Consider the following 13,010-nt stretch of genomic DNA (forward strand, 5'->3'; position numbering starts at 1 on the left):
CGCCACACTGTCTTCCACAATGGTTGAACTAATTTACACTCCTACCAACAGTGTAAAAGCATTCCTATTTCTACACATCCTCTCCAGCATCTGTTGTTCCCTGACTTTTTAATGATCGCCATTCTAACTGGCATGAGATGGTATCTCATTGTGGTTTTCATTTGCATTTCTCTAATGACCAGTGATGATGAGCATTTTTTCATGTTTGTTGACTGCAAAAATGTCTTCTTTTGAGAAGTGTCTGTTCATATCCTTCACCCACTTTTTGATGGTGGTGTTTTTTTCTTGTAAATTTGTTTAAGTTCTTTGTAGACTCTGGATATTAGCCCTGTGTCAGATAGAGCTTTTGCTGTGCAGAAGCTCTTTATTTTAATTAGATCCCATTTGTCTATTTTGGCTTTGTTGCCATTGCTTTTGGTGATTTGGTCATGAAGTCTTTGCCCATGCCTATGTCCTGAATGGTATTGCCTAGGTTTTCTTCTAGGGTTTTTATGGTTAGGTCTTACATTTAAGTCTTTAATCCATCTTGAGTTAATTTTTGTATAAGGTGTAAGGAAGGGATCCAGTTTCAGCTTTCTGCATATGGCTAGCCAGTTTTCCCAACACCATTTATTAAATAGGGAATCCTTTCCCCATTTCTTGTTGTTGTCAGGTTTGTTAAAGATCAGATGGTTGTAGATGTTTGCTGTTATTTCTGAGGCTTCTGTTCTGTTCCATTGGTCTATATGTCTGTTTTGGTACCAGTACCATGCTGTTTTGGTTTACTGTAGCGTTGTAGTAGAGTTTGAAGTCAGGTAGCATGTTGCCTCCAGCTTTGTTCTGTTTGCTTAGGACTGTCTTGGCAATGCGGGCTCTTTTTTGGTTCCGTATAGAAACTTAAAGTAGTTTTTTCCAATTCTGTGAAGAAAGTCAATGGTAGCTTGATGGGGATAGCATTGAATCTATAAATTACTTTGAGTAGTATGGCCATTTTCATGCTATCGATTCTTCCCGTCCGTGAGTATGGAATGTTTTTTCATTTGTTTCTATCCTCTCTTATTTCCTTGAGCAGTGGTTTATAGTTCTCCTTGAAGAGGTCCTTCACATTTCTTGTAAATTGTATTCGTAGGTATTTTATTCTCTTTGTAGGAATTGTGAATGTGAGTTCACTCGTGATTTGGCTCTCTGTCTGTTATTGGTATACAGGAGTGCTAGTGATTTTTGCACATTGATTTTGTATCCTGAGACTTTGCTGAAGTTGCTTATCAGCTTAGGGAGATTCTGGGCTGAGACGATGGGGTTTTCTAAATATACAATCATGTCATCTGCAAACAGACAATGTGACTTCCTCTTTTCCTAATTGAATACCCTTTATTTCTTTCTCTTGTCTGATTGGCCTGGCCAGAACTTCCAATACTGTGTTGAATAAGAGTGGTGAGGAAGGCATCCTTGTCTTGTGCCAGTTTTCAAAGAGAATGTTTCCAGTTTTTGCCTATTCAGTATGCTATTGGCTGTGGGTTTGTCATAAATAGCTCTTGTTATTTTGAGATGCATTCCATCAATACCTAGTTTATTCAGAGTTTTTAGCATGAAGGGGTGTTGAATTTTGTCGTATGCCTTTTCTGCATCAATTAAGACAATCGTGGTTTTTGTCATTGGTTCTGTTTATGTGATGGATTATGTTTATTGATTTGCATATATTGAACCAGCTCTGTATCCCAGGGATGAAGCTGACTTGATCATGGTGGATACGCTTTTTGATGTGCTGCTGGATTCAGTTTGCCAGTATTTTATTGAGGATTTTTGCATCGATGTTCATCAGGGATATTGGCCTAAAATGTTCTTTTTCTGTTGTATCTCTGTCAGGTTTTGGCATCAGGATGATAATGGCCTCATAAAATGAGTTAGGGAGGATTCCCTTTTTCTGTTGTTTGGAATAGTTTCAGAAGGAATGGTACCAGCTCCTCTTTGTACCTCTGGTAGAATTTGGCTATGAATACGTCTGGTCCTGGACTTTTTTGTTTGGTAGGCTATTACTCCCTCAATTTCAGAACTTTTTATTGGTCCATTCAGGGATTTGACTTCTTCCTGGTTTAGTCTCAGGAGGTTTAGTATGTGTCCAGGAATTTATCCATTTCTTCTAGATTTTCTAGTTTATTTGTGTAGAGGTGTTTATAGTATTCTCTGACAGTAGTTTTTATTTCTGTGGGATCGGTGGTGATATCCCCTATATCATTTTTTATTGTGTCTATTTGATCCTTCTCTCTTTTCTTTCTCATTAGTCTGGCTAGTGGTCTATCAATTTGGTTGATCTTTTCAAAAAACTGGATCCTGGATTCACTGATTTTTTTGAAGGGTTTTTTGTGTCTCTGTCTCCTTCTGTTTTGCTCTGATCTTAGTTATTTCTTGTCTTCTGCTAGCTTTTGAATATATTTGCTGTTGCTTCTCTAGTTCTTTTAATTGTGATGTTATAGTGTCAATTTTGGATCATTCCTGCTTTCACTTGTGGGCATTTAGTGCTATAAATTTCCATCTACACACTGCTTTAAATATGTCCCAGAGATTTGGGTGCTTTGTGTCTTTGTTCACATTGGTTTCAAAGAACATCTTTATTTCTGCCTTCATTTTGTTAGTTACCCAGTAGTTATTCAGGAGCAGGTTGTTCAGTTTCCATATAGTTGAGCAGTTTTGAGTGAGTTCTTAGTCCTGAGTTCTAATCTGATTGCACTGTAGTCTGAGAGACTGTTAATGATTTCCATTCTTGTACATTTGCTGAGGAGTGTTTTACTTCGAATTATGTGGTGAATTTTAGAGTAAGTGTGATGTGGTGCTGAGAAGAATGTATATTCTGTCGATTTGGGGTGGAGAGTTCTGTAGATGACTGTTAGGTCTGCTTGGTCCAGAGCCGAGTTCAAGTCCTGGATATCCTTGTTAATTTTCTGTCTCATTGATCTGTCCAGTGTTGACAGTGGGGTGCTGAAGTCTCCCACTATTATTGTGTGGGAGTCTAAGTCTCTTTGTAGGTCTCTGAGAACTTGCTTTATGAATCTGGGTGCTCCTGTATTGGGTGCGTATATTTAGAATGGTTAGCTTTTCTTGTTGAATTGATCCCCTTACCATTATGTAATGGCCTTCTTTGTCTCTTTTGATCTTTGTTGGTTTGAAGTCTGTTTTATCAGAGACTAGGATTGCAACCCCCCTTTTTTTTTTTGCTTTCCATTTGCTTCGTAAGTATTTCTCCATCCCTTTATTTTGAGCCTATGTGTGTCTTTGCATGTGAGATGGGTCTCTTGAATACAGCATACTGATGGGTCTTAACTCTTTATCCACTTTGCCAGTCTGTGTCTTTTAATTGGGGCATTTAGCCTGTTTACATTTAAGATTAATATTGTTAAGTGTGAACTTGATTCTGTCATTATGATGCTATTTTGTCCATTAGTTGATGCAGTTTCTTCATAGCATTGATGGTCTTTACAATTTGATATGTTTTTGCAGTGACTGGTACCAGTTGTTCCTTTTCATGTTTAGTGCTTCCTTCAGTAGCTCCTGTAAGGCAGGCCTGGTGGTGACACAATCTCTCAGAATTTGCTTATCTGTAAAGGATTTTATTTCTCCTTTGCTTATGAAGCTTAGTTTGGCTGGATATGAAATTCTGGGTTGAAAATTCTTTTCTTTAAGAATGTTGAATATTGGCCCCCACTCTCTTCTGGCTTGTAGGGTTTCTGCCAAGAGATCCGCTGTTAGTCTGGTGGGCTTCCCTTTGTGGGTAACGCAACCTTTCTGTCTGGCTGCCCTTAACATTTTTTCCTTCATTTCAACCTTGGTGAATCTGACGATTATGTGTCTTGGGGTTGCTCTTCTCGAGGAATATCTTTGTGATGTTCTCTATATTTCCTGAATTTGAATGTTGTCCTGCCTTGCTAGGTTGGGAAGTTCTTCTGGATAATATCCTGAAGAGTGTTTTCCAGCTTGGTTCCATTCTCCTTGTCACTTTCAGGTACACCAATCAAATGTATATTTGGTCTTTTCACATAGTCCCATATTTCTTGGAGGCTTTGTTGGTTTCTTTTCACTCTTTTTTCCTCTAATCTTGTCTTCTTGCTTTATTTCATTGAGTTGATCTTCAATCTCTGCTATCCTTTATTCCGCTTGATCGATTCAGCTACTGATATTTGTTTATGCTTCACAAAGTTCTCGTGCTGTGTTTTTCAGCTCCATCAGATCATTTATGTTCTTCTCTAAACTGGTTATTCTGGTTAGCGATTTGTCTAACCTTTTTTCAAGGCTCTTAGCTTCCTTGCACTGGGTTAGCACATGCTCCTTCAGCTCGGAGGAGTTCGTTATTACCCATCTTCTTAAGCCTGCTTTTGTCAGTTGTCAAACTCATTCTCCATCCAGTTTTGTTCCCTTACTGGTGAGGAGTTGTGATCCTTTGGAGGAGAAGAGGCATTCTGTTTTTTGGAGTTTTCAGCCTTTTTGTGCTGGTTTCTCCCCATCTTTGTGAATTTATCTACCTTTGGTCTTTGATGCTGGTGACCTTCGGATAGGGTTTCTGAGTAGACGTCCTTTTTGTTGATGTTGCTACTATTCCTTTCTATTAGTTAGTTTTCCTTGTAACAGGCCCCTTTTCTGCAGGTGTGTTGGAGTCTGCTGGAGGTCCACTCCAGACCCTGTTTGCCTGGGTATCACCAGCAGAGGCTGCAGAACAGCAAAGATTGCTGCCTGTTCCTTCCTCTGGAAGCTTCCTCCCAGAGGGGTACCCATCAGATGCCAGCCAGAGCTCTCCTGTATAAGGTGTCTGTTGGCCCCTACTGGGAGGTGTCTCCCAGTCAGGATACACGGGGGTCAGGGACCCACTTGAGGCAGCCTGTTCCGTAGCAGAGCTTGAACACTGTGCTGGGAGATCTGCTGCTCTCTTCAGAGCTGTCAGGCAGGGACGTTTAAGTCTGCTGAAGCTGTGCCCACAGCCTCCCCTTCCCCCAGGTGCTCTGTCCCAGGGAGATGGGGGTTTTATGTATAAGTCCCTGACTGGGGCTGCTGCCTTATCTTCAAAGATGCCCTGCCCAGGGAGGAGGAAATCTACAGAGGCAGTATGGCTGCAGCAGCCTTGTTGAGCTGCAGTGGATTCCGCCCAGTTTGAACTTCTTGGCAGCTTTGTTTACACTATGAGTGTAAAACCGCCTACTCAAGCCTCAGCAATGGCAGGCACCCCTCCCCCAACCAAGCAGGTGATTTCTGCTTTCCCAGCTGAGGTACCTGGTTCATCTCATTGGGACTGGTTGGACAGTAGGTGCGTGCAGCCCACAGAGGGTAAGCAGAAGCAGGGTGGGTCGTCACCTTACCTGGGAAGCACAAGGGGTCGGGGGATTTCCCTTTCCTAGCCAAGGGAAGCCGTGAGAGACTGTACCAGGAGGAAAGGTACACTCCGACCCAGATACTGCACTTTTCCCAGTCTTCACAACCACAGACCAGGAGATTCCCTCCGATGCCTGGCTCGTTGGGTCCCACCCCCACGGAGCCCAGCAAGCTAACACTCATTGGCTTGGAATTTTTGCTGGTAGCTCAGCAGTCTGAGGTCAATCTGGGATGCTCAAACATTGTTTTCTGTGGGGGGAGTGCATCCTCACCTCCAACCACTGACTTAAAAACCATAAACATAGTCTCGTATAAAAGCAACTTCCCAAGACGCTGGTTCAACAAGATGTTAATTGGTGTTGTAAGAGAAAGGAGTTAGTCAAATACACTTGTGAAACATTGCAAATGATTGGAAGATTCATAAAGGCTCTGTGCTTTGCAGTAAACTCATTTATCTCAGTTATTTTCCCCAACCTAGAGTGTGGTAAGAGCTGCCTCCTGCTGACAGAAATTCAGTGTCTGCTCCTGTGATTCAGGTGTGGTTGAGGACAACTGCCCCTGGGGAGGAGAAACTGGCTCCAGTCAGGGCTGGCTTTTTACTCTCTTCCTGGGCAGGCAGGACTGCCTGACTAGTGTGTCTTTAACTGTAAGTTTTGGATATCTTTATATGTTGAAATCCTAGTGTAGAGTTGATGAATATCCGTTATTGGGTTAGTGAAGCTTGTTCCCATGGCAGCCTTAGACAACTCTGATCACAAGTGTGAAGGGTAACGAAGTGAGACCATGAAAGGCAGCTTTCCTGGCTCTGACAAGCAATTATTTCCCAGAGATGCTTGAGCTCAACTTCTCTCCAAGAACGCCTGAGTTTTGTAAGCATATCCAAAGACATGTTGTAGCTTCCTTATTACATATTTTACTTAGTTAAATATTGCATGTTCTGACTCAGGAAATTCTTCCAGGATGTCATAAAGACCTTTAAGATACTTTTTTAGATGGCACAGCAGGCACCCCACACTAAAATGTCATAAATGTGAAATGAGCAGCAGAAGTAGAAACCACATCATGAAAACACGGAAATTAAAAATGGGATATGGATTCATAGTATAGAAGAGCACTAACTCTGAACGTGGGTGCTTTGAGTTTGATTCTAAGTAGTTGTGACCTCTATACTTTAGTTTCTGTACCTGTGAAGTGGGGCTAAGAGTGTCTACCTCATAGGGTTGTGCTAAATAAAGTATGCCAAGCACTTAGTATAGTTTCCAGTACAAAGAAGATACTTGAACATAGATGTTATTATTTTAAGGAGAAGGTTAATGGTCTTGGAAAGAGATGGATCAGAGGATTCAGATTTGTTAGATGGAGCTTTTGCCCATTAAAGGAGTTTACAAGTTTCTAGCTGTTGAGTTCTATGCATGAGTTTTTTTCTTTTTAAAAAATACATTTTTATGTTTTTGAGAGAAAGATATTGGCAGTTGAAAGGCTAACACAGTAGACCATCACATTAGTAAGTATTTGTTGAATTGGAGAAAATGATTAAAAGCACAGGCCTTTTGGGCACAGTGGCTCATGCTTGTAATCCCAGAATTTTGGGAGGCCAAGGTGGGAAGACTGCTTGAGCCCAGAGGTTTAAGACCAGCTGGGCAACATAGGGAGACCTCATCTCTACAAATTAGCTGAGTGTGGTGGCACATACCTGTGGTCCCAGCTACTTGGGAGGCTGAGGTGGGAGGACTGCTTGAGCCCTGGAGTTTGAGACTGCAGTAAGGTGTGATTGTTCTACTTTTCTCCAGTCTAGGTGACAGAGTGAGGCGCTGTCTCAAAATAAAAAAGCACAGGCCTTTGACTCAGAGTTCCAATGGTGGCTCCCCCAGGGAAGAACTCTGTGACCTTGGGCGACCTAGTGAACCATACTGAGCCAGGCTTCTGGTTGGAAAGGGTGCTCAGAGTGGAAAGGTATGGCCTAGTAGGGAAAAAGGCATCAAGATTAGTGGGTAGGAATAAAACCACGTTACTAAATCCAGAAAGAACTGTAATCAGGCCCTGGGAGAAAAGCAAAACAGTGAAAGAGGGCAGAATTGCCGAATGGCTCCTCTGGTCTTTTGATCACAAAAGTGAGGGATGCCAGAAACACAGAGTTAAATCGTCCACCAGAGAAGCACCATTCATGCTCTGCTGTTGATTGCCCTGGAAACCAGAATCCAGCTCTACTGCCAGGGAAATCTTAACTGGGACACCACCTATAAATGAAATGGTAGCAATTAGAGGCACAGGCAGACTTAGTGTGACCAGCTCCACTCAGTGAGGGTCTGGGGATGAGTTCAGGAGGGAGTCGCAAAGAGAGGGAATTTAGATATGTAAAAGCCATGCTCTGTGGAAGCCCATGGAGTTTGTAATTCATAGATGCCCATCCATATTTACTCTCACTCATTTTTGTGAACAGCTCCACCTGGCAGGAGGCCGCTCTCATTCTGGTGCTCTGGATAAGCTGCTGAGACAGCTCAGTGGAAAGACCAGCCCCCTTGAGTTGAGGCCACATGACTAAGCTCTGGCCAGTAGAATATTGGTGGACACGGTGTGCACATAGGGCAGGTCCTTTAAGAAGGAAACTGCACGATGCTTTTCCACCTCCATTGGGCTGGACTTGGTAATAGTGGTGAGTCAGGTTTGATTACAGTGGGCTGGGACCCCATGTTGGGAGGTCAGTGGGTTGGCACCCTTCATGGTTGGGGAGCAAGCTTATTCAAGAAGGCTTCACCCTTTGCCCTCTCCACATGTCTGTGTATTGCTAAAAAAAACACTGTGGAAGAGATGGCCCTTTTGCATGTCTTTAAGAAGCCAGTTGGCCAGGTGCAGTGGCTCATGCCCATAATGCCAGCACTTTGGGAGGCTGAGGCAGGATTGTTTAAGCCCAGGAATTTGAGATCAGCCTCTGTCTCACAGATGGCCATCAATAGAGTGGATGCCACCCTTATATACACCTCTGTCTCTCTCTCATCTACCACTAAAGCTCGAACACCTCTGCCCTAGGGTACACAGTCAGGCCTTCTCATTTAGTTCATGGTTACCTGAAACCTTTGGTTGAAGGGGTATCACATTTTTACACTGTGTTTGATACTGCTCTCCATGTTGTTGTGTGTGCACATCAACACCCCTTATTTCAAACAGGATGGCAAGTTCCAGAAAGTGGGGGTGGCCCCGTTCTGTATGTTCTTTCCTGGTAAGTGACTCCTGAAGTGGTCGTATTTACTTAACTGCACAGTGAACAAAATGGCAGGCCAGGCTAGATCCAGAGACTAGAGGAAACCCAGGTTAGTGTCTTAAAGACCCTAAAGGGGAAAAAAGGCATTTTTCTGGTAGTCCCCATGTTGAATTTCTACATATATACAAATAAGTTTAAGATAAACCACTATTTCTCCAAACTTTTCTTAATAGTGTCAGCATTTCAGCATCTCTACACAGATCTAAGTCTCCTTCCCCTATGGGTCACTCACCTATTTCAGCACCATTTGTTGGGCATCTCCGTGAGCCTGGCACTGGCTGGGCACACGATGCAGGTGCTAAGGGCTTGGTCTGTGATTTCCATGGATGAGGGTGTTCGTGCTACTCGTGGGAGATTTCACTCAGTCCCAGTTTTGTCACCTAGAGCCTGACGGTTCCCAGTTATACACAAGTGTAAAATGCCAATCAGGAGGAAAAACAAAGGCTTGTCCCAGCCAGCCAGGGGCTTGTAACAAGGGAAGATGGTCCTGGTGTTCCTGCCCTGAGAAAGTAGCCTGAGTGCTGGTGGCTGTGGGGACCCCAGCATGCTCCTCGGTCCTAGCTCTTATGGTATCTTCGTCCCACTGTGGGGAGTCCATGAATGTGAAAGTACTTTGTAAAATATATAGAGATCATTAGTGTCAATAGGATTACCTTTCCTCATTTCACCACATCATGGCTTTACTTTCCTCTCTGGTCACAACATGGAACTGAAGTAGCCTTTTAACGTTATTTGTTACTGTTACAGAATGGAGTTTGCTCCCTGTTCTTGAAGTAAAACACAGGAGAATTAAATGCCGTATCTTCATTTCAAATCTAGATCCATTTTTTTTCCTTATATGTAAGCCCTGATAATTTTTTCCCATGGACTTGAGGATCCTGAAATGACTCAAAGGTGTATGCTGCTCAAACTCTAAGTTCCTAGTAGCTTAAGAATGGCCATGGCAACCAGAGGAGGAGAGGTAGAGAAATGGCAGTCTCTACTTACAACCATTCCATTATTGATGGGCATTACAGTTTCCGACTTTTCACTATTATGGCAAGAAAACACTGTTTTAGTTGGTTAGGGCTGCTGTAACAAAGTACCCCAAACTGAGTGGCTTAAACAGTGACATGTATTGCCTCAGTTCTGGAGGCTGGAAGTCCAAGACCAAGGTGGGCAGGGTTGGTTCCTTGTGAGTGCTGTGAGGGAGAATCTGTTCCAGGCCTCTCTCCTGGGCTTGTGAATGGCTGTCTTCTCCCTGCCTGTTCACATGGTCTTTCCTCTGCATGTTGGTCTCTGTGTCCAAATTTCCCCTTTTCATCAGGACACCATTATATTGGATTAAGACCCACTCTAATGACTTCCTTTAATTTTGTTTGCTCCGTAAAGGCTCCATTTCCAAATAAGGTCATATTCTGAGGTACTGGTGGCTGGGACTTTAACATCTTCTTTGGAGGCGCACAATTCAACCCATAACAAATGTCATGAAAGAAGAAGGTGTTCGCGGATTCCTTTATTTATTTAGGAGGTGGGGGCGGGATGCGGAGGAAGTTTCCTATAGGGAAAGAGTTGAGAAGAGTCTGCAGGGACTGAGCTAGAAAGCAATGACATTCCGTAATTGGAAAAGAGCAGGGCACATCTGTAAGTACCTGGTGTGAGTTTTGTAAGAAAACCTACCTTATGAATGAGTACAGTGGACTACTACTTAGTACATTCATACATGTTTCTACCATCTCAAGATTTTTATATATACAGTATATGATCTGTTTTTATAAATGTACAGCTTGAAAAAAGATCCTTCTTGTAATAAGTACAGCATTTAAACACAAACCAACATGGGCCAGCCACATTCCAACTGAAGACCCAGAGAAAGCAAAGCCGGCAGCCCAGCCCCCAGCCCCCAGCCCCTGACCTGCTTGGCAGCCCTGATGGTCCCGGCAAAGTGTAAACCAGTGCCCCGCTGTCCCCCTGGGCTCAGCAGGCCAGCTTGCCCTTGGCATGTGCGTGGGAAGTGCCTGCTCACGCTGAGCCCAGTCTGCAGAGGGCGGGTCCTCCCTGAGGGAAGGTGGCAGAGAGGAATGTGTATATCAGGTACGGACAAAAGAGATGAAAGAAATGTGCTCTTCAACTAAAGGCACTTGTCAGCGGCCGCCTACAGCCATTCCCTAGGCCTGGTGAGCAAGCCGGGTGCTGTTTTGATAGAAGCCTATAAGGTCTGAGCAGACCTCACTTGTCCTCTCACCAGGTTTAAATACAATAAATAAATCTTAATGCATGGTGGTTTTGCCCTCCTGGGTTCCTAGAAGAGGCTACCTTTTAGGATCACTTACGGAGTGATACTCCCTGTCCCCATACCAGTCTTTTCAGTGTCCTCCATGGGGAAGGTACCAGAATAGCTCCAGGCCTTGGAGAAGCAGTTGCTCATTGTGGATTGTAAGGGGAGCCCCTAAATATCTCCTCCCCTGGTCTGTGCCTGGAGCTCCTCTGCCCCATGCGTCAGAGTCATGGGCGCCTCAGATCTTGGTCACATAGTTGTTGGGGAACAGGCCCTGCTTGCCTCGTAGTCGACCCGTCCACCAGCCAGAAGGATCTGCAGGGGGAGAGAGGTGGTGAAAGTGAAGATGAGTAAGTCTGTTCTGCCCCAGCCAAACACACACTGCTCCTATACGGGCTCCAGTGATGTGGCTCCATCCATATTGTTTTCCCTTTGTTCTTTAAATCAAGAAGTTTGTTGTAAAAAGATATCTACCAAATTAATAAAGCACTCAGCCAAGCCCATGGACTGCTTTACTAATGGATATTGAAGGTTGTCTTCCTGGCTTCCACACCATCTACTTTCATTATGAGGAAGCCAGGAAGTGTGGGTGGGATAGACCCCCCCGCCCCGGTTTCTGGGGACAGCCCCTACAGTTCTAATCCACTCAGGGTATAGCCTTTGTCTTGCTACTGAAGTTGGTTCAGGGATGGACACATGACTAATTTGGTCTGATAAGAATAAAACTCAGGACTTTTGTCCAATGGCAAAGAAAAGAAGTTGCAGAGATGATGCAGATTTCAGACATGGTTTGGTATGTTGGCCTGGAATTGCTGCTGCCATTTTGCTACCATGAAGAAAAACAGCTTGAGAAGGGAGGGGATATAAAGAAGGGGGCAGAGCTGAAAGAAGCATTAAAAGAGCAGCTGGTGTCTTGATCAGACTGAGCCTAAGGCCTGGATCTGCCTCTACAAATTGCAGTTTGAGGAGCTCATAAATTCTCTTCATCTTCACACTAGATCTTACAGCAATGTGAGCATGTGCTCTTTGGGAGGCTCTCCCAGCCAACCGGCCACACACTTACCTTCTTTGATAATATCAATAATGTCATTGGCATTAAAGCTGAGTTCGTCCGTGTCCTGAGCGTCATAGGCATACAAAGCCTTGCACTGTGGCACCTGAGGCTTGGGCTTGGGCTGGGGCTTGGGTCTGCCCCCTGCTGGGGGAGGCCTACTGGTCGTTTGTCTCCTGACCCTGTGGGGAGAGAGGAGCAGGTGAGACTGGGCCCCAACAGGAGGCAGCAGCACCGAGCGGTGGTTTGGAGCATGGTGGCCGGCACTGGCCTGTTCAAGTTCAAATCCATCCTTAGAAGACATATGGCCCAGGGCGTAGTCTTTAAACTTGAGGAATAAAAGTAATTTTTCTGACAAGGTTGTTGCAAACACACATAGCTCTTAAAAACCTTAGCTGCTGCTGTTACTGTGTCCCCAGCATAGAAGGCAATGTGGGAGACACATATCCATATAAAAGTATCAAAAGTATACCCATACATTTAAATCAGGAACATTCAGGTATCTGTCCCTCCTTCCTCAAGTTGGGAAATGGAACTTTTGCAGGTGCCACAGAAGCCTGTAGGCATCTCTCCTTCACTGTATTCCCCCCAGATTACCACCACCTTACAGTTTGTATTCATGATTCTCTGGCTCATCTCTACAGTTCACCACACATGTAAATACCCCTAACCAATATCTGTGGTCCGACTGTATCAACTGTATGAAAGGCATCATATTCCACGGTCACACACTCAACAACTGGACCATGTGCCCTGCTGATGCCTGCAGCTGTAGTTCCTTCATCCTCGCTGCCTGATACTACACCACTGCACGAGTGACTGTGTCACAGTTTACTTCTCCAGGGCACTGTGAATGGTCACTTGGGATGGTGCCAGTTTTCACTATTGTAAAAAATGCTGCCGTGAGACTTTGCTCCCCATTCATATCCTTATTATGCCTCAGACCTCACTCCTGTCTACTCCCATCCCATCTGTCCACCCACCCTCATTACTCTGGAGACGTCCCTCCCACCAGCTCATTATTACTCCTTCGACTTCACTCCCATCCCTCATTATTACTCCTCAGACTTCCCCTCCCATCCCTCATTATTACTCAGGCTTCCTTCCCA

The 13,010-nt window shown here is 44.2% G+C and overlaps 1 protein-coding gene across 1 annotated transcript in view; it reads right to left on the reverse strand.

Annotated features, from left to right (window-relative positions):
• Positions 1 to 10,062: 10,062 nt before the first annotated feature.
• The window catches only part of MYO1E (myosin IE), a 172,691-nt gene continuing 169,743 nt past the window's right edge, over positions 10,063 to 13,010 (reverse strand). The window contains exons 27-28 of the mRNA XM_011983206.1: positions 11,914 to 12,083; positions 10,063 to 11,165 (exon numbers count right to left, since the gene is read on the reverse strand). Coding sequence (XP_011838596.1) covers positions 11,089 to 11,165; positions 11,914 to 12,083 — 247 coding nt within the window. The 3' untranslated portion in view covers positions 10,063 to 11,088. The remainder of the gene's footprint in view (positions 11,166 to 11,913; positions 12,084 to 13,010) is intronic.

The sequence above is a fragment of the Mandrillus leucophaeus genome, unplaced genomic scaffold (genome assembly GCF_000951045.1).
Source record: "Mandrillus leucophaeus isolate KB7577 unplaced genomic scaffold, Mleu.le_1.0 Scaffold247, whole genome shotgun sequence".
Lineage (NCBI taxonomy): Eukaryota > Metazoa > Chordata > Mammalia > Primates > Cercopithecidae > Mandrillus > Mandrillus leucophaeus.